The sequence below is a fragment of the Halichoerus grypus genome, chromosome 14, assembly GCF_964656455.1.
Source record: "Halichoerus grypus chromosome 14, mHalGry1.hap1.1, whole genome shotgun sequence".
Lineage (NCBI taxonomy): Eukaryota > Metazoa > Chordata > Mammalia > Carnivora > Phocidae > Halichoerus > Halichoerus grypus.
Window position 1 is genome coordinate 26,473,891 of NC_135725.1, and position 20,377 is coordinate 26,494,267.

The window sequence follows — 20,377 nt, forward strand, 5'->3', positions numbered from 1 at the left end:
CCATCAAATTTGCAAAAATAAACACTGCTGGTGGAAGTGGCAATTATTTCACCCAATAACTTGATGATAATCTAAGTTGAAAATGCACATATGCTATGACTTAACAGGTTGACTTCTAGATACACAAACTATAGAATCTCTCGTACATGCTCAAGGAGATTCAGACAAGAATGTTCACTACAGCACTGTTTATAATAGTAAAAAACCAAATGCAATCTAAATGCTCATGTGCTAGTAATGGGTAATATATTCTGTATTCATAGATGGAATACAAGAAAATAAAACTAAATCTATATATAGCAATATATATAAATTTCAAAATCACTTCATTAAATAGATATGAGAAAGGGTGTAAAACATTCTTATTATACAGTATAATACATCATTCAAATTAAAAAATTCACCAAGGATACATATGTTAAAGGGTACATATGTAAGTTTAAAAAAAGAACTGGAAGAACATCTGAACTCATAATAACAGATGCCTCTGGGGTGGAGGGGACACGAAGGAATGGGTCTGGGATGGTAGTCAAAGGAGACTTCAACCATCTTAATGATCTTTTATTGAAAAAAGATTGAGAAGAAAATGAGAAAAAAAATAAGGTCAGTTCTCTAGTAGATGAGTTCTATTTGTATCTATATATTTTTCCCAACATGTTAGGAAACCACTCTTTTCTAAGAACAGTACTAATAGTCTTATTACTACATCCCCTATATAAAAAAATAAATCTCATCATACCTGAAGAAATTTCATATAAAAATGTGCATGTAAAAAAGTAAACCCACTAGAAATAAAACATGGATGAATTTTTATGTAATCTGGGGGAAGAACATGAAATTTATAAAACTCTATAAGCATGACTTGAAATCACCTAAGAGTTGGCTAGATGAAACTACTAAAACAAACAAGCAACAAACTGTCTATGTGGCAAAACCAATCATAAATGAGGCTGAAAGAGTAATAAACTGGAGTGGTGGTGGTGAAGGACAGAACACAATTTGACAAAGCACGAATGGATTTCTATGTGGAAAGAGATAAAAACAAAGATGAATACCCTCATTAAAAAATACATAGAAACATGAAGAAATACAGATGAAAACATGTGAAAAACAGGAGACTTCAACAGAGAATACAAGCCAATGGGCAAAAGACTATTCCCATGAAGTGAGGGTCTGGGAAGCAGGCAGTCAGGACTCTCTGGGGTGGTCAACAATCCCGTTGGCATTGCCGGCATCGTTGTCAGAAGGTGCGTACTTTTTAACCTATCATTCTACTGACTAGGAATTTATCCTGAGGAAATAACTAGGCAAATATGCCTGGTGGTGTTTGACATAAACAGTGGTCTTCAAACTTGGGTACGTGTATTCCTGAGCCAACTGAACAGGAGGAGCGGACAGGGAGCTTTAGGGGACTTGACCGCAGTGCCTCATGTCTACCTGGATTCTCTCAGAGAAGGCCTCTGTGGCCAAGGTTTTGGGCTGGTTCTCAGGAGGCACACCGGTCTTCCTTTCACCGTCCTCCTCCTATTTTATAAAAGAGAGGCATGTTTCCTACTCATCCAAATCTTAATGTGGTACATGGCTCTGGGAAAAAACCTGAGGAGGCAGGAAGGCAAACGAAATGCTGGTATCTAATAAAAATTCCAAATTTTTAGCTTTCGTAAAATTACACTGATAGCTGATATTCATCACAGATAATTCCTGATGATTCATTACTATGTGATTTTTGGTCATTTAGTTTAAAAAGGAATGGCAATAACTGAGTGACACTGTTGTAATACATCTTCCATTTCCAAAGAAAGCATATCTATTATTTTTAATATGCTATCATAAAGACTACTGGGGTTTCTTGATGTTTACCAACTATAAAAACAAAAAAGATCTGGAATAGAAATGATAAGGAACACTGTTTCATTCCTGTAGTATTGATCCAAAAATACATGACTGCATGGGGAAAATCCCATCTATTTCATTAAATGGCAGTCATTTTCAGTATGTAAGTATAAAAAGAAAAATCTCTTTCACTAATTTTTAATGAAAAATTGTTACATTTGTTTTGATTTATATATTCTAATGCAAAAACCCAATTTAGAAGAAATTTTTACATTTTGATAAAAAGCTTAAAAAATCCAATTTATATAAATATTTTTGTTTATGATAAGGAGGATAGGCTGATCAATAAAATGCTTGAATTTGAATCTTTTTTTTAAAAGTAGATTTTATTTTTAAGTAATCTCTGTACCCAAAGTGGGGCTCGAACTTACAACCCCGAGATCAAGAGTCACATGCTCTACCCACTAAGCCAGCCAGGCGCCCCTAAAATGCTTGAAATATATAATGATAAAAACATACCAACTTAAGATGGAAGTAAAACAAAGGAATTCAAGGAGGAAAGTAAAATGATGTAAAATTTCTGCCTATTACGGAGCTGTAAATGAATGGTAGTGTGTATGAAAAGGTAGTGACGTATTAATTTCATTTGATACGTTTAAAGCGTTGGTAAGTTTTATTTTGAAATGTCAACATTTATTTAAAAAAAAACTCAGGGATTATATGCTTTGCAATTTCGATGAAAAATTTAGATATCAACTTAAAAATATACGAGATATATGGGCTTTCTACATTTTGAGGGAAGAATATGAGAGCAAAAAAGTTTTGGAGGATACTGATATACCAAATATTTGAAAGTAGCTAGTCCATTAATAAGTAATGATTAAATAAATAATGGTATGTTCATATACTGGAATATCAAGAAGGGTATCAAAAAGAATGATCTGTACTCAATGATAACAAGGTCTTCCTATATTGTTTACAAAGGTATTTCTGTTATTTTATTTTACTAAAGATTTTAAGTAATCCCTACACCCAACACAGTGCTTGAACTCACAACCCTGAGATCAAGCACGTTCTACCAACTGAGCCAACCAGGCGCCCCATTTCCGTTATTTTAAATTTACTATCAGAAAGATCACTTTTTTTTTTTTTTTTAATTAGGCTTTTAAATTCTGGTCAAGGAAAAAAATTGTAATAGTATATGTATATCATCATGAGGGAGTAAAGATAGCATCGATCTCTTACAATATCTCCAGTTTTTAGGATATCAAACTATGAGATTAAAATGGAATAAATGAAGAGACAGACGTAGTTTTTTTTTGAAATATAACTTTCTTTGCAAAAAGGGGGAGGCATAAGGAATAGAGAAATGTTAGTTTTTTTGAGATTCTCATTCTGAATAAATTATTATGTAAACCAGAGTAATTCATTGATGCATGAAAACCAGTGGACTATGGTTCTACAACCTCCACATACTATTTTGTTACAAATTTCCATGATATATTTATCCTATTAGAACAAGAGGGAGGTAACAGTGAGGCAGGAGACTGTTTACACCAGTAACAAGGCAGTGATAACTTGCTGAGGAATACTATGTGCCAGATGCTGTGAAAAGGGCTTTATGTATAGGAAATTAATCCTTACAACTGTCCTGAGGTGTCAGCCCCAATTTATTGATAAGGAAACTGAGGCACAGAGAGGTTTGGTAACTTGACAGAGGCTGAAAAGCCAGCAGATGGTTGGGCTGTATTTCAAAACTCAAGTACGTCTGATTTGAAAGCTCTTATTCTTGACCCTCCTCCCACTCAGTCTTTATTCTTTCAAAATGAATATACCTCTAATCAGTAAAACTCACTGAACATCGAAGGCACTGTGTCAGCTGTGTATGAGGGGGAGGGGAGTCACAATGAAGAACAAGGAAATTCATGGAATCTTCTATTCACTACTCTCTCATTTGGGAGTTAGGGACTATATGTAGCCCAGTAGAAAGGAATGGAGCAGGAGGGATCAGGAAAGAGAACTTGGCTTATTATGGGCTGGGTGCTTTAATCTCAGGATCTGATGAGATAAATGGGGCTACAGCCCTTCTCTACATGAGATATCTGGAGCTCAGAGAAAGCAGGTCTCTTGCCTGAGGTCACTATGGCTAATGGGAGAGCACAGGGGCTGTCCTACCGACAGGAAACCACCCGTGTGTCACATATTTAGTCCTGTGGAAAAGAAGGGCTCTCGGGAAATTTAATACTATCTACAGTTGAAACGTATTTCAGATATATAATATAGACAATTTGGGTAAATTTATTGTGGATACATCTGACAAGTCTTAACAGTTGTTGATTGAGGAGTTTAATTAAGATAGATTTTAACCACCCATAAATGTTTTCTTTTTTTCCTGGCATAAAGTAGGTATGTTTGTTGTAAAAATTTTTCTTCTGTAGTAAATTCAAGCTTTAAGTTTTACAGTTGCTGACAATATTTATAAATATGTAAGTCTTTGACACAGAAGGCAATTACAGAAATCCTTATTGTCAGTTGATAATGCCATTTCCAGGTATATGTCCAGATGTCCAACATCTGTATTCTTCCCCCACTTAAAAAAAAATTAGAAAATTATAATAGATTTCTACTTTCAAGAAGTGTAAGGCCTTTAGCAGGAGCCACGCGACGGACGCCGTGCAGGAGCATCCATGTAGCACCACCCTACAAACCTCTGCTCTGCTGCTACGTGCAGGTGCTGTTCTAAGTGCTTTTACACGGATTTCTCAACATCCCTACAAGCCAGGTATTATTATCCCCTTGTAACAGATGAGGAAACTGAGTCAAGTGGAGCGTAAGCAGGTTTTTCAAGCTCACAAAGCTAAAAATCATATCCTGCAATCTGACGGCAGAGGCCATGTTCTTCCACACCCTACCCTTGGCAAAAGGAACATCTCGACTAAGCAAGGATCGGTATTTTTCCTCTGTGTAATGTTCTGGAAATATCTCTTCAAGGCTGAAGCTTGTAAAAACAACACTCTTTTGGCTTGTTTACATATGGTACAATTCTGTGACCCTCAAACTCTCAGAGGATCTACGGGAAGCAACCGCACACACTGCGGAGGAGTCTGTTCCCTGTACTTGGCTTTCAGAGGCAGCCTGTCAGCCTCTTCCTCTGTCTTTCATGGTAGCTCTCACTGTCAATCAAATCGTCTCACAACAGGGCCCCAGTCTCATTTCACTTCTATTGGATTTGGGGGTTTTCCCACTAGAACTTTTCTTGTTTTTACATCCGTCCATGCATTCTACTGAGAACAATGACAACATCTTCCCAGCAAACAGCTGCTCCCGCATTTTCTCATAGAGCCTCCTGCGTCTTTACCTTTATGTCCACCGTTCCCTTTTTAGGTAAGTGTGGTACTTCTCTGAAGATTTCTGGTTCTTTCTCTTTGAATCATCTGACCTCACTCTATACCAACCTAATGCCCATGCCTCTTAAATTGTAATTGTTAAGAGATCTGATGCCACTTTAAATGTTTTCTCCAATCATTAAAAAAAAAAAAATCCCTGAAATTCACATAGCATAAAAATAAATGCCTATTCCTAGATTACTGTATATACTTGAGATACTTCATCTCCATACTGACTGAAACGGAAGTAGCTAAATAAGTTAACAATTCCATTTATTTTTCTCTTGTTAACAACATTCAGAGTAGAGACAATCAAACATTCCTTGCTGGGAGCTTTCGGAGCTTTCCCAGGGTGAGATCACTGCACCCTGGCTTATCTCAGACCAAGCTGGTAAAAGCAGGGAAGCGCTCTCTCTACTTCGGGACCTACAAGGCTCCAGGGGTTGGGAGTGCTATTTCTCAATAACTGATAGCAGAGACAGCTTCGTCTCTTCACATTCTAACCAACACAGCATCTCTCCAAGCTAAAAACAAACAGTGTTTGCACATCAGCAATAACATACAATATGTAAAAGCTGATCATAAAATATGTGGGTTGTTTTACACTACATATAAAAATGTCAAGTTTTATCAATGAAGTTTTAAAAAAAATTTCAGAAACCTTTCTCATAAACTGTACAATCAAGTTAAAAAGACTACACATGATCTATTTGCTTATATAATTTCCCTTCTTAAGGGAAATTCCTTCCCTTCTTAAGCCTACCTTATTGAATAAGGGAGACAGAGAGAGAGAGAGAGAGAGAGAGAGACTAAGCAAAGTTACTAAGGGTGTCTGCAGGCCAGAACTCAGAATATTTGTTATCGAGTTTAGAGTTTCATCCCTTCTTACTAAAAAAAGCTGAAAAAGTTCCTCAGTTACTTTGTTTTTCCTTTTCCCTCCCCTTTCCCGACTCAAAAGCATTCTCAAAACACCGGAGAAAGGCAGAGCCTCCCGGTTTGGCCTCCCTCTGAGCATCTGTGCACAGGCCTGTGGGCCAGGTGGGGATGGTGTGAGGTTCGGTTGCCCACAGTTCCCCTTCCAGCACTTCTTGCCAGAAACCCCTGCAGTCAGCTTTCTGTCCCTCCACTCCAGAGGGATGGCTCTTTTCAGAGTCCCTCGTGACTTGAGCACTGCCAAATGCAATGCTTACAGTGCAGTCTACACCGCACCAGACTTCGCAGCGGCGATGCCCATGAATGGTCAAGCCCTTTCTGAGGACCCTTGTCCTTACAGCCAGCTCTTGACTCCAGGAGCCAGCTCTCTTACCACCCTGTTCCCTCACTGACCATCTTCTGTCTTATTTATTTTGAGTCTTTAAATGTTCTTCTTTTTTCTTTCTGCATTACTTTCTAGGTGACCCCATTCCTACCCAGGCCTTCAAACACTATCTTTACACTAAAAATACTCAAGTCTTGGTCTTCAGCCTGGACCTCTGCTCTAAACACCTAGCTCGTACATCCCGCTGGCTACCCGGCATCTCTACCCGGACATCTAGCAGTCTCCTAAACGGACATGGCTACAACTGGACTCTCTTTCTTCCCGAAATCTGCTCTTCCTGAGTCTCAATACAAGAAATCCCACTTCCATTCTTCCAGTTGCTCATCTTGGGTTCATTTTTTGTCCTATGTCATCATCTAACCCAGCGACAACCCACATTGGTGCCACCTTCCAAATATCCAGAACACGACCAGTCCTCACGAGCCCCTCTGCTCCCACCCAAGTGTAAGCCGGCACCATTTCTCCCCTGAGCTCTCGCAGGAGCCTCCTCATGGGTCTGTCGCCACCCTCACTGCCTCACAGCAGCCATAAGGAACCTTCTGCAACAGAATTCAGGTTATACTTCCTTTGCTCCAAACCCTCCAACAGCCGTCCATCTCACAGGCAGAAAGAAATCCAATCCGGCCAGTGCGCAAGGTGCCTCATGATCCACAGCCACCTACCCTGACCTGGCCTCCTACCACCCCCCTCCCTGCTCCCGCCCCGCAGTGACGCCAGGGGACAACAGTGGTTTTTAGTTCTGTGGTAACGGTCTAACTCCAACTTCCCCTGACTTGCCCCTTCCTTGATTTGATTCTTTGCATAAATGTTGCTTAACAGAACGGCCACCTCCCTACCCAGCATTCCCTTTTCCTGTTTTGTATTCCTCAGCACTTGTTGCCATCAGAAGTCCGCACCTCTTCTGACAAGAATGTAGAGTGAACGAGAGCAGGGGCTTTGCTGGTTCACGGCGGTATCGCCAGTGTTTAGGCTCATACCCTGCACTTGGGGCTGGCCGGGGGTGGTGGTGGCTTAATAAGTACTTGTTGAAGGAATGAATAAATGGCGTAGCTGAGAGACAGAGAGAGAGTGGAGTTCAGGCCAACAATTTCTTTCTTTCCTTACTTTGGTGCATGGCAAATAGTCTCAGGAGGAGAACACACTGCTGACAAGACAGTGGCAATTTCAAAGCAGAAAGAAAAAGTGTGAAAGAGGAACAAATAATTAAAGACTGTGGTTCCTACTCAGGGATGGAATAGGAATCACCTTAGAACACTTAAAAGATACGCAGGCCCAAGCCTAACCACTGAAGAACTGGATTTAGGAAGTAAAGGTGGGGGCAGGGCAACTGTATTTTTAAAAGTTCCCTGAGTGATTGTGATGTCCAGTCCCTGTTAAAACCACTTACTCAAAGGAAGGATCTCAAAAGGCATGTGGTAAACTATGCAGTAAATAAAATAACACACATTTTTTTTTTTAAAACCCACATACCTGACTGGGGACTCAAAAATATAGTTGTTTTTTGTTTCTTTTTGTCTTCATGTAAAAGCACTGCCTAAAAAACGAAATAGACTGGTTTACAAAATCGAAAGGAAGAGCATTTGAAAACAGCCTTAAAATGGTAACCATATCCAAGGAGGGCCAAAATTAGGCACGTGGAAGGCAGAACTTTGCAAGTTAATTGAAAAGCAAGACAGAGACTCAGGAATCCTTAAAGCACGCCCTGCCATCCGGAACATAGCAAGCCTCACCACACGCTGCACTGAGGGCAGAGAGAGGAGCCAGGCGGGTTAGCCAGAGGAAGGAGGGCAGGGCCGGGGGCTGCCCAGCACCTCGCGGAGGGCCTGGCGCAGAGCTGCTAGCACTCAGTAAGTGTTCGCTGAACAGACAGATGACCCCAGGGCTTCCTGCTCAGGTGTGAGCTAGGTTTACCTGAGCAAATGTGCCAGTTGGTCTCAAGGGGCTAGGTGAAGAAGGGGATCCAAATACACAATCTGATTTAGACATACCTGAGAAAAAAATTAGCATTTTGTTCTCACTTTAAAATGAAAGCAGTAGCCCTGTTTTCAAACTTCCACAGAACAATTTTCTGTGGATAGGACAGAAGCTCCACTCAGTATATTGTGTGGACAAAATAATAACATATTTGAAGAAATGAGAGGGGGCAGTATAATTTTTCCACAGGAAGAAGCAACAGAGTATTTTGAGTTGCTACTGGAGGAAATGCTCCATATTCTAGCCCCACTCCTCCTTTCCTATTTTACTTTTAGGATACAGTGACTACTTGATTTAATGTGTAAATACTGCATTCTGAGGAATCCAAGATTCTATTGCTTTTCTTTAGGTTTGATAATACCCAGCCTCCCCCCCCAGGATACCCCGGCTCTCCTTGATTTGCTGCTGCCCCTGCAGCCTTCCAGAAGCACTGCTCTGTTTTGACAGCTTCACTAGTAGACAACTTAAACCTCGCTACCAGCTAGGAGGAAGAAATCCATCAAAGCTGGGGGAATGCTGGGGCCTCCCTTCACCGCTGTGCTGTACCCAAGAGGAACGCGATAATGTGCTTCGTGCTACTAGTAAACACAGACCGCCAGTTCTTCATAAGGGTCTACAAAAATAACTTTGGTAGAACTTCATTATATCTGATCTATACTACTACCAGTTTCCTCATCTGTCAACTGGGATTACCAATACCACCATCTCATGGGGCTGGGGAGAAAATTAGATGAGACTGCCCACAGAAAGTACTTAAAATAGTGCCTGACTCATAGTAAGCACTCCATGAATGTTAGCTCTAGCTATTATTTTAATTTCTCTTAAATATATATTCCTCTTATAGTCATAAAAGATCTGGTCTATGTCCCATGTCAGGGTAAAAAAAGCTTGATTTACATTTGTCGGAGTTCCTTAGAAGTAGGGCAAGCTGTATCTTCCATAAACACTGAAGTCCTATTTTAAAACCAATAATTAAATAATTTAAAAATATACTTCATTCCATATAAAGCTCCTTTTTAAAAAAAAATAATAAGTGCTCTAAAAATTTTGTCTTTAAAAAAAGAGACACTATATTGCTGCTATGATATAATAAAATGGAAGAGAGGTACTAGTGTTCCAGGAACAATGAACAGTGGAGAGTTTTAAGGGAATTGTCGTCAGTGCTGACTCTGTTACACCATTCATACACATATACAATTGAGGACAGGAACAGGAGAGGTTACTACTTTAATCTAAAAAATGACTTCGCCGGGTTTCTTTCCTATGCCAATCAAATTCCATCCACTCTCACAGGTTTGTTCTGAGAAACAAAGTGAGAGTGTATAAACTGCTTTGTAAATCCTAACTTCTCATACACAGAGAAGGTACCTTCACGCTTAACCGTCTGTTAAAAAGGTGCTCACAGTGGACACTTTACCCATTTAATAGAAAGGGTCAATGCAGATCCAACAACTCAAAGGGATGGGACATATGGATGATATTCAACTATGGACTGATAATGTATTTTTCCTCATTGTAAGAATAATCACACTTGCTGCAGGAAACTATTACTGTACTATTATGTACTCCATAATCCTCTTCTGCAGCTAGAACCACCATAACTGTGTCACAGAGTTCCTTCTGGTCCCTTTTCTAGGCATGTGCATGTACATATTCAAACAAAAGTACAAGTGGCTCACTATGCACAGCTTGGTGTCCTGAGATAATTTAGCTACTACTCCGCCCCACCCCCCCACCCCCCCTTGGCCAGTCAGTGCTTCAGTTTCAAAAGTGCACATACTGAGAAGTGAAGCTCAAGTGGCAGCTTATTTTCTGGTCACATAGGCTACATTTTATAGGCACTGTGGATGATTGGGTTTTCCATTCATTGATAATCTTAGAAAAGTCAACCAAGTGACTTCTATAAGCCTCTCAATGAAATTGGGAATACGTTTAAGACATATAAGAGGGTCTGAATTAAAGGGGATGGGTTCACTTTCTTAAAATCTTTTTCAGTAAGTCGATCTGTTAAAGAAATAAATATAACTAAAAGAGTAAAGAACTCTAAACTCTAAAAAAGAGATTTCCCTTGAGATGTGAGTGCAAACATCGAGGTATGACCGGTATCCATACCTGGAGAGCCTTTAAATTGGGGGCATTCCTTTTTAATGTGCCCTTCTCTTCCACAAATAAAACAACGTTTTTCTCTTAAGTCTTTGTCATCCTGTCTCTTCCATTTTTCCACCGGTGGCCTGAGAATTTTCTCTCTGCCCAGGTCGACAGCTGCCCTCACTGGCTTGGCTTTCTGAGGTGTGCACTGCATGGGCTTATCTTCTTTTGTCGACACCTCCCTCTCTGTGTACTTGTTCTGAATTTCTTTGTCCTCTTTGCTTCTCTTCTCTTTGTTCTCAGGGTATCTTTGGTTCAGGGTATCTTCCTGATCACGCCGTCGCCTCACTCTAGAAGATGATATAACACCGGTAGGAAAAATCTAAACAGAAACCTGACAAGATATTAAGGGCGCTCCAGGTTTGGGAGATAACCAGAGATAGAAGGTATCAAAGAATTTAACAAATTTAAGTCCGTCTCCTCTTTCAAGAAGCAACCTCAGGGTGATGGTATAGTTTTTCTTTTTGATTTTCACAACTACTCTAGTGCCATAAAAGCAGTGTTTACAGTTAGTGGAACTCCTTGGTCCAGTACCTACTGTGATATGGATGTAATGAAACTCCAATGATCCTTGGGGTGATTTCTTGCAACTCTTGTGGCCCATTCTTTACTAGGCACTAGAAATTTGAGACGTGGAACCTTCAGTTCACAAGGGAACAAGGATTGTAAGGAGATTTATATTCTTAAAATGTTGAAAATGTTTCTTTCTTGCTCTACATGATCAGTGACTATTATTTGAATACAAAACCAAAGTACTAAATAAGAGCTTCAAATTCCAGATGTGCCTTATTTTAAGAGCAAGTTTTTAAATGAGAGTATTATTGTTCAATTAAGACCACCACACCATCAAGCAACCAGCACTGCCCGCCCCCCCAGTCCCACCTCCCGCAAACATCACGAGAAGCAAGCATGCTGACCAAAGTGAGTGGGTCACCACAGCAATCATTAAGGGTTGAACTGCGTACAAGTGAAGGGTTCTATCTAGCAATAAACTGTACGTGAGTCTGGTACAGCCCCGTTACTATACACTGGAAGTATAACTGATGTCCTGAAGAGCCCATTTTACTTTGCTCGTTTCTTCTTCCGTCCCTGTTGGAGAGGCTGGTGACCAAATGGCTGAGTAGCAACTGGGGCAGTGACCAAAATGAGGAAAGGGGAGCAGGGCTGGAAGACTGTTATCTGTACACCCGAGGGACATCTGGTCATCTGCGCTTAAATGCATGTTTTAAATCACTTCATTTTCATTGTGAAAAATCAGTTATCTGAGAACTGCTGGATTTAATACAAGTTTATTTTCTGTTACAATAGAACCTCATTTAAAAACTGGTACAATAAGAGAGTAAAAATGAAACCACCCCTTTTGAACACTGACTTACTTTCTCCTCATAGGACAGTCCTTCATGAAGTGTCCAATTTTCCCACAAATTCGGCAACATCTATCATTTGGGGCCAGCTCTCCTTCAGTTAGCACTTCTGGATCAAAAAAGTACTCCTAGCAGAACATAAATATAGAAAAGTATGAATTATTAATGTGAGATCAAAACACAAAAACTAACCAGATATCAATCAGAGACCTTCTTTATAATGATTATTATACTATTTAATTCCAAAATCTATGACCATTAAGAGGTTTACTTCAGGATAGTTTTACCGAAATTCATGTTGGTTTATTCCTTTTCATCATGCAGACCATGGTTTAACCCTAACCACAAAGGGAGCCTGTTTTTCCAGGACACTTCTACCCAAGAGCATCACACATACCCATGAGTCAGCTTCCCCAGGACTTGGGGGAGGCTGAGGTCAGGTTCAAAGGCTTCGCTTTCTCATAAAATGAAAAGGCTAAAACCCAATAAACTGAGGAATATGATTTGCATTACATATACAGAGAAAAAGAAAGAAGCTATGTGTTATTCTGTTTGTTGTGGCTTCTGGAGAAAAATATCAGAAGAAAGGAAAGACAATGTCTGGACTGAAGCCTCCTTGCCAGTGAAATCAAGGTGAGGACCAGAAGTATCAGCACCACGTGGGAGCCTGTAAGAAATGCAAGTCTTGGTCCCCATCCTGAGCTCCTCAATCAGATCTGCATTTTAACAAAATCCCCAAGGTGATCTGTAGGAACAAATTTCAGAACCCTTGGTGTAGAAGACAGCCATAGCATATCCAGCAAAAACTAGATGCACAGATGTGAACCAATGCTGAATGTATACCCATACACTTAAGGTTCATTTAAAAAGTCTTGATTAAGAAAATTAATGTAGGAAAAAATAACTTTAACAGAAAACCCTCTAGTTCCTAACTCCCTCTTCTCTCACTGAAGGGAATTTTTATAGTGCAGTTTTGTTTTGTTTTTAATGAGTCCAGTTCCATACAAATTTTGAGTATCGGGTTATATGACACCAGTGAACTTGCTAGCACAGTGGGCGTGGTCTCTCTCCTAGTCCCATTAAGAAATGTATTACTCTGCAAGTCAACTGAAAAATCTAGACTTCATATGAGGAGGGTGGAGGACCCTTAGCTACATGCAAGCTGGACTTGGCAGAGGCTGGCCCGGAGCTGAATGCTGGTGGAACAGCAATGCCATCTACATGCGTTACCAAGGCAAAGAAGCAGCACCACAATGACTAATCTTCCCACCCAAATTCCACTTCTGGCTGTTTCTCCCTTTTTTCCTGATAAAAATGGCCTCAGAACTGGGATGCTGAAAAAAAGGTTGTTAGGAATTACTTTGTCTTGCAATTGTTTATCTTGCCTAGACTCACCAGACTTTCAGGGTATGTATTACCGGTGTGTTATGTACAAATTAATAAAGCACGTTTTTTTGTTTTTTTGGTATTTCTAATAGACACTTACCATTTTTGAGGGGCAGTCCTTTGGAAATCCTTTGACTGGAATACCAAATACTCTTCTACCATTAATAAATGCTTTCATTATAAAATTTGTCACTAAGAAGAAAAGAGTAAGTGCTCAATTAGATGGACTAAAAGGAAAAGGGATTGCATTAACATTTATAAAACAAAGCAACTTACTTTTCCTTGATAATCCGGCTCCAAGATTATGATTCAAATCAAAGGGATCTAAGTAAAGAAAATTAATGAGAACAAAAAAGATAATGAAATTGGAAATGCCACTATTCATACATTAAGTGAGTATATAAGAAGAAGGAAGTGTTACATACTTTATCATTAATGAAAGTACAGTTGCCCCTTGAACAACGTAGGGGATAGAAGCACCAACCCCCCCACAGTCAAAAATCCACACATATCTTTTGAGTTCCCCAAAACTTAACTACTAACAGCCTACCATTGACCAGAAGCCTTACCTATAACATAGGTGATTAATACATATTTTGTATATGTATTGTATACTGCATTTTTATAATAAAGTAAGCTAAAGAAAACGTTAAGAAAATTATAAGAGAAAATACATTTACTGTACTGTATTTATTGAAAAAAATTCACATGTAAGTGGACCTGTGCAGTTCAACCTCTTGTTGTTCAAGGGTTAACTATATTAAATGACTGCCTTTTTAATGAGTTTCAAATGTGTAATACAGCTACATAATAAAGATTCCTAAATATAAGTCAAGTGTTTTATCCAAAGTGTCCATCAGAAGAGAGGGTGTTACTTTATATTTGAATCTGTATAGACTCCTTCCTATTATGAGGAATTGCTTCATTTTGAACAACAAAATATTGTTTGGAGAGGACATATTAGGCGAGTATTATCTAATGGTGCTAGTTTGGGAAGCATAAAGGTCTAAATATATTTAGAACATTTTAGTACTGGATGTTCCCTCTAACTACCAAGTGTTTTAAGGGTCACTTTAGTCATCCTGGAGATCATAAAACACACTTATTAAGACAAATTAAGACACACACACACACCTGTCCCAAAGGCTACTTGACCTCAGTTTTTAGTGAAAGCTTCATAAAGGACTCCCACATGATGTTAAAGGTCTGCATCTCAAAGTCTTAGTTAGCTATATATATATGTTGTGTTCTGCAATATTATTTATTAGATGACCCAGAAAGTGGTAGGAATGAGGAAAAAAAAAAATGCTGATGTCAAAGATTTATTCGAGAGCTGAATAAAACTTGTTCATGAAATAAATGGAGGTAAGGTACTATTTCTAAATTAAAATACTATTTTATATATGATTTAATATACATACATAATAATTCATACTTTGAATATTATGTGTAGATATTTATTTCCAATAAATGCCTAAAAACATTGAAGAAGAGTAAAGTAAAAAACCCCCAAAACCCTTTTTGGGGATCAAGAAAGTAGAAGACTGCTTGTGTACAGTATACACAAAAGGAGTACATTAGTAAAAAGAGGCATCCTTCTGGTTGTCTGTTACGCTTTTTAATGTACAATAACTGGGGCACACCATTCGGGATTCAGACTCACTAACAGGTTACCGGAGTATAGGAGCCTTCGCTCAGTATAACCCTACACTAATAACTGCTATCAGAAGGTTACCTTCCTAGTAGGTTTGATCATGCTTTCTTCTGGTGACTTTCACGTGTGTGTACGTGGAAGTATTTTTGGTTGTTTGCTTAATGCAGCAGAGACACTATGATATTAAGCTTTTGGACAGTTATAAACACTGCTGCCGCCACCACCCCTAAAATTCCTCCATTCTAGAATAGCTGGTTAAAAGTGTTCTGATTTATCCTATTACTAATGGTTCATCTGAAAGTAATGTAAAAATGAGACGTAAAAAGATAAAGAGACTTCAAAAATTAAAAACAAAATATGAACAACTGGAGACCATACGAATCCACTGTGATAATGGAAAGGTTTAAGACAAAGTTCTATGTTTTTGACATATGAGATCCTAAAAAGTTAAAACCCTATCTAAAGCCACAGTGATCTGAATTTATTTTTATAAATGTTCACAGTATTAATACTGCCAATAGGCAGAAGTAATGATGGAAACATAACCTAGAGTAACACACATTATTTAACTAATTAGAATATTAAAAAAATTAAAAAGATTAAAATCAATAAAATATTTCTTAAGCCAATTCTCAGTTCAGTTTTAAGCATTTAAACACCATTTTGGGGGCGCCTGGGTGGCTCAGTCGTTAAGCGTCTGCCTTCGGCTCAGGTCCCGCATCGAGTCCCGCATCGGGCTCCCCGCTCGGCGGGAAGCCTGCTTCTCCCTCTCCCACTCCCCCTGCTTGTGTTCCTGCTCTCGCTATCTCTCTCACTGTCAAATAAATAAATAAAATCTTTAAAAAAAAAAAAAATAAATAAATAAATAAACACCATTTTGTCCCTAAAATTAAAATCCCACAAATTGCAAATAAATAATCAACTACAAACATATATGGCCCAAGGATCCTTGCATTCAATGGAAGAAAAGGCTGCAGCGTGGGCAAAAGAAATGTCAAAATTTATATATAATTACTTATAGGTAAACTCCTTCATGAATAAATAGCAAGTAAGGATCTTGAAAATTTATTCTTAGTGCCCTTTCTTCAAACCCTCAATTCAGAAGGTGTTAAAAGTCCTGCTCTTTTGAAGCTGCCTTATCTCTATTGCAAACTTATTCTCCAGTACGGGTTCAACAAAAGTCAAAGATGTGTCCTGGTCAAAAGACTTCTGAATTGGTGAGAGGCCCCACAGGAGGATGTGGGTCACTTAAAAATACATCTTTATGCTAGAAAGAGACACATGTGCTACTGTGGACAGTCACAGGAAGGCTGTGCCGCCCATCCCAACCAGTGGCTCCCTGCTGTTCTGCAAGAGCTCTGCAGGGATGAAAAACAATGCCCTCACAGTTCAAACTCTATATTCTATTCCATTTTAAGTTTCATTTTATTTGTACCTTCAATAACAATGTATTTTGAGGTCCACTGTTTCTTAAAAGTTGTAAGCAGACTTTTTCTCCTGATGCTAATAACATGTTCTTTAAAATCAAATTCCTCTGTGTAGAATCGAAGAAGTCCCAACCACAGCTGCCCAACAGATTCTGTATTTTTCCCATATTCTGGCCAATAGATGGGCTAGAAATAGAAGGGAACAAGAGATATCATGCTCTATAGTAAAGTGTTAATATCTATCTTCATTTGTATCTTAGGGAGTAAGTTTGGACTTATTTTAATTAACTGGAATTTAAATAAAAACATAACATAACTTTTCTTTCACATTTTAAAATACCATTTATATGAGTTTATTAATCTCTACCCTGTGACTTCAAGATAGGGAGAGCTCAGGGTTTTAAATGTCAAACCCCAGAATGCATGTTTGTGGAAGAATCTGGAAATAAATTTTAAGAGCCTTGATGATGCCTGGGTTATTAGATCTTTGAACTCAATGAAAGTCTTTCCAAACTCTGAAAACCACTTGGCAAATATTTGTTCACTTGGAATAAAGTTACATAATCATTTGGAATTGACAGGCATTAAAGAAATCCTAGATACAGTCCCTGGAAACTCACCTGGCTTAATAAAAGTGTTTTCAACTTCAGAGGAAACATCTATATATGCTAGTTTTTTACTCTCATAATATAAATAAATATAACAAGTGATAATATAGTTGTTGACCACTACATCACAGCATAGTACAGCTAACTTTTAGTCAAGGATGTAAAAAAATCTTTACTCTTAAAATACGTACCAGTTCATCTATTTGATCAAAAAAATAAATATTCCAGCCATCAACAAATATTTCAGGTTTCTTTTCACCTTTGTATATCTGAAATTAATTTTTAAACTATTAGTATGGATTACAAATTTAATGCATTGATACAAAAACTTGTAGGAAAATAGTTAAATATTTAACTACAGAACCAAAGAATATTAGAGAAGGAAGAGGGCTCAAAGGCAACCCAGCTTTACAGATGAGAAACACAATTTCTTTTACTAATACCTCTTGAAGGACAGGAATGACTGGTGGATTCCTCTGCTGGAGAAAATATAGCACCATAAGTGTGTATGCATATGATGATAAGCTGCCTCTAGATGCGTCACCAATATCACACATCTAGAGGGAAGGAAAACGAGGAACAAAGGAAAGATCACCAATGTTTTCTGCTAAATTTGCAGCTACCCTACTATCACTAAAAGTAAGGTGCTTCTATAGGGCATTAATATAAAAATAACACCTTCAAATGCTAAAATATGCCAATAAAACCAAATAAGACCAACAAAAAGGATGTCAAAAACAAACAAAAGAAAAACCCCAACCATCAGTCACAAGCAAGATCAGATTATCATATGTAAAATTTAAGATGACAAAATTTTAGCTTGCCATGGCAGGCTTCCCAAAGTAGTTAAAGGAAGCATTTAACATGGCCATGGTTCTTTAAAAAATACAGACTTATGTTTTCAACTAGGTTTGAAGATGCAGTGAAATTTCCTGATGAATCCCAACAGGAAGCATACTCACCTTTGTAAATACTTTCATGGTATAGCATAAATATTTCACTCTGGGATCAATGGCTGAATAAGCAGATAAGAGCCTTGTGTTATGAAGGGCCTGTTAAAAGGAAAATTACACTATAGGGGATCAATTAGAAGAAAAAGTTTTAGGCTGGAATATTCTGAAAAGGTTTACACTGTAATTCACTTTAGGTTGAACACATTTAGACTGAAAGTAATATTTTTTTCTCCAAAACTGAGCTTCATTAACTTACCAGATAATAAGAATTATAAATGACATCTGAGCTCACAACTTCCATTATGTTAATATGTCCTTAGTCTGAACATTCCTAGAAATAAGGGCTATTAAGATAATTCTGTCTAAGCAAATGCTAAGAGTCCCCCACCTCACCCCGGCATTATTTAAACTGAATGCCCCCAGGGTCCAGAGAAGGTCCATAAAGCCCCGAAGCAAACCAAGTATGAGACCAAAGACAGACAGACACTCCAAAATGAACTCTCTCTCTCAAATAAATAAAATATTAAAAAAAAAAAAAATTCAAGCCAAACTAAAAGCACCTGCCACTCTGACCTCATTTTAAATAAATACTAACAACTCTGTTATATCCCGTCTCAGAACACTGCCAGGCACACAGCAAGCTCTCCTAAATAATGATTAAAAGAATGAATAAGATAAAAATAAATGGCTTAATTCTACTTGAGATTTTGTAAATTAAGAGACATTCATTCCCCTCGATCTCCCTAAAGAAAAAGCCTAGAGAAAATCTTACCAGTGTGTTATACAAACTGATGTCCACTTCCAAACCACTTCTCAAATGGAAGAACTTTACAATTGGCACCTTTGCTGTTGTAATAGGCAAGATGTTTCTCAGACCTAGGTTGGGAATAAGATAGTATTGTTATATATAGCAGCTGGGCCATAAGCTACTCTTGTTAATGTTCCAACATAACTTTGGCCTGTTTCACTGCAATCACTAGAACTACTCAGTTCTGTTATTCAACATCTGAGAAGACTTTTCTGGCAAAGTTTATATTAGTTAAACACATCGATATCTGAAGAACAAGGATGAACAAGGCAGCCAGTGCCCTCCAGGAGCTCACTGGATTGTGTCCGTGTGTAGGGCTATCAGTCTGATAAACCCCAGAACAGAAGAAATTACTACAGAGTCCAGGCTATGTGGACCCTTCCTATTCTCTCCACCTGACTATGTCTAATATAGAGAAAAGCCTTTGGGGCAATCATCTGAATCCTCGAAACAAAAATTACTTATCACAGAGCTAGAAGTTAAGACAGTAAAAGAGAGGAATCAATGTTGATAGGAGAGGGGGAAATTGCCTGAACTAGGCTTTGAAAAAGGAGAGTGACAGGTAAAGATAGAGGCGGCTGAGGGGATTTAGCAGGCAAGGAAAAGTACACAGGGACAGGGCAGATGCCTAAAGCAGAAGGGCATGCTCGAGAACTTCCATGGAATTATGAAGGCTATAGAGTAGACATGAGGGAAAGGAATAATGAGTGATAGGAGGTGGGGCAGAAACCAGGAAGAACCTAAATAGAGAACATATATATCATCCTGCTAAGAATTATCCTTAGAGGCAAAGAGACACCAATGAACTATATAAGTTGGGGAGAATCACTGACCACATCTATCTGGACAACGCCCCTGGCTACGGACAGATTGGACACAACCGCCAGAGGGACAGGGTGACCATTATGAAAAATGATCTATCTGGGCCTCAACTATCTTGGTGGCATGGGGATGCAGAGAAGCAGCAAGACATGCTTCGGAGTGTGTATACCTGGATGGGCTAGGGAAGCGGAGGTAAGCAGTAGAGGAAGTGGAGACGGGGCGGGGGTGGATAAGGGAGAAGAAGGAGGGCTATAAGAGTAAGAACTACCAGTTCCTGCATACCCAGAATCCTTCACAAACATTACCTCCTAAGAATGTTCACCCTCACCCAACAGATGAGAGGACAAAGCCCCAGACATATTAATTTGCTTAGGAATATGGAGCTAGTAAGTTGCAGAGCTAAAATTTGCACGTAGGTGTGACCAACTCCAAACTTCTACTGAACCTATTCTAGGATGAATTAGTTATCGCTTCACCCATTTGGGTGATTCCAAGGATGTCAGTGTCAGTAACAGAGAAAGTGGATTCAGAAGGAAGGGCAGGTAGTGGAGGTTGCAGCAGAAGGAAGGCAGTAAAGAGAAAGAGGAGTTCATTCTGGGATGGAGTTGGAGTTTCTTCTCAAAGAGCTAAGTGGTGTGATCCAGAGCTCACGAGAAAAGTATGTAGATGATAGAAGAAATTTCAGGAAAAAAATCT

At 38.8% G+C, this 20,377-nt stretch overlaps 1 protein-coding gene across 10 annotated transcripts in view; it reads right to left on the reverse strand.

The window, feature by feature from the left end:
* TUT7 (terminal uridylyl transferase 7) overlaps positions 1-20,377 on the reverse strand; it is a 66,322-nt gene that overhangs the window by 3,535 nt on the left and 42,410 nt on the right. For 6 of the 10 annotated variants that reach the window (XR_013443787.1, XM_078061548.1, XM_078061551.1 and 3 more), the window contains exons 18-28: positions 18,824-18,927; positions 18,061-18,150; positions 17,542-17,655; positions 17,290-17,367; positions 16,499-16,676; positions 13,686-13,733; positions 13,510-13,601; positions 12,036-12,151; positions 10,624-10,949; positions 8,449-8,525; positions 8,008-8,071 (exon numbers count right to left, since the gene is read on the reverse strand). Coding sequence is in view for 8 of the 10 variants with exons in the window: in XM_078061548.1 (XP_077917674.1) it covers positions 8,008-8,071; positions 8,449-8,525; positions 10,624-10,949; positions 12,036-12,151; positions 13,510-13,601; positions 13,686-13,733; positions 16,499-16,676; positions 17,290-17,367; positions 17,542-17,655; positions 18,061-18,150; positions 18,824-18,927 (1,287 nt within the window). In the remaining 2 variants the exon portion in view is untranslated. The remainder of the gene's footprint in view (positions 1-8,007; positions 8,072-8,448; positions 8,526-10,623; positions 10,950-12,035; positions 12,152-13,509; positions 13,602-13,685; positions 13,734-16,498; positions 16,677-17,289; positions 17,368-17,541; positions 17,656-18,060; positions 18,151-18,823; positions 18,928-20,377) is intronic. The other 4 variants (XR_013443788.1, XM_078061552.1, XM_036116974.2 and 1 more) reach the window with 3 other exon arrangements.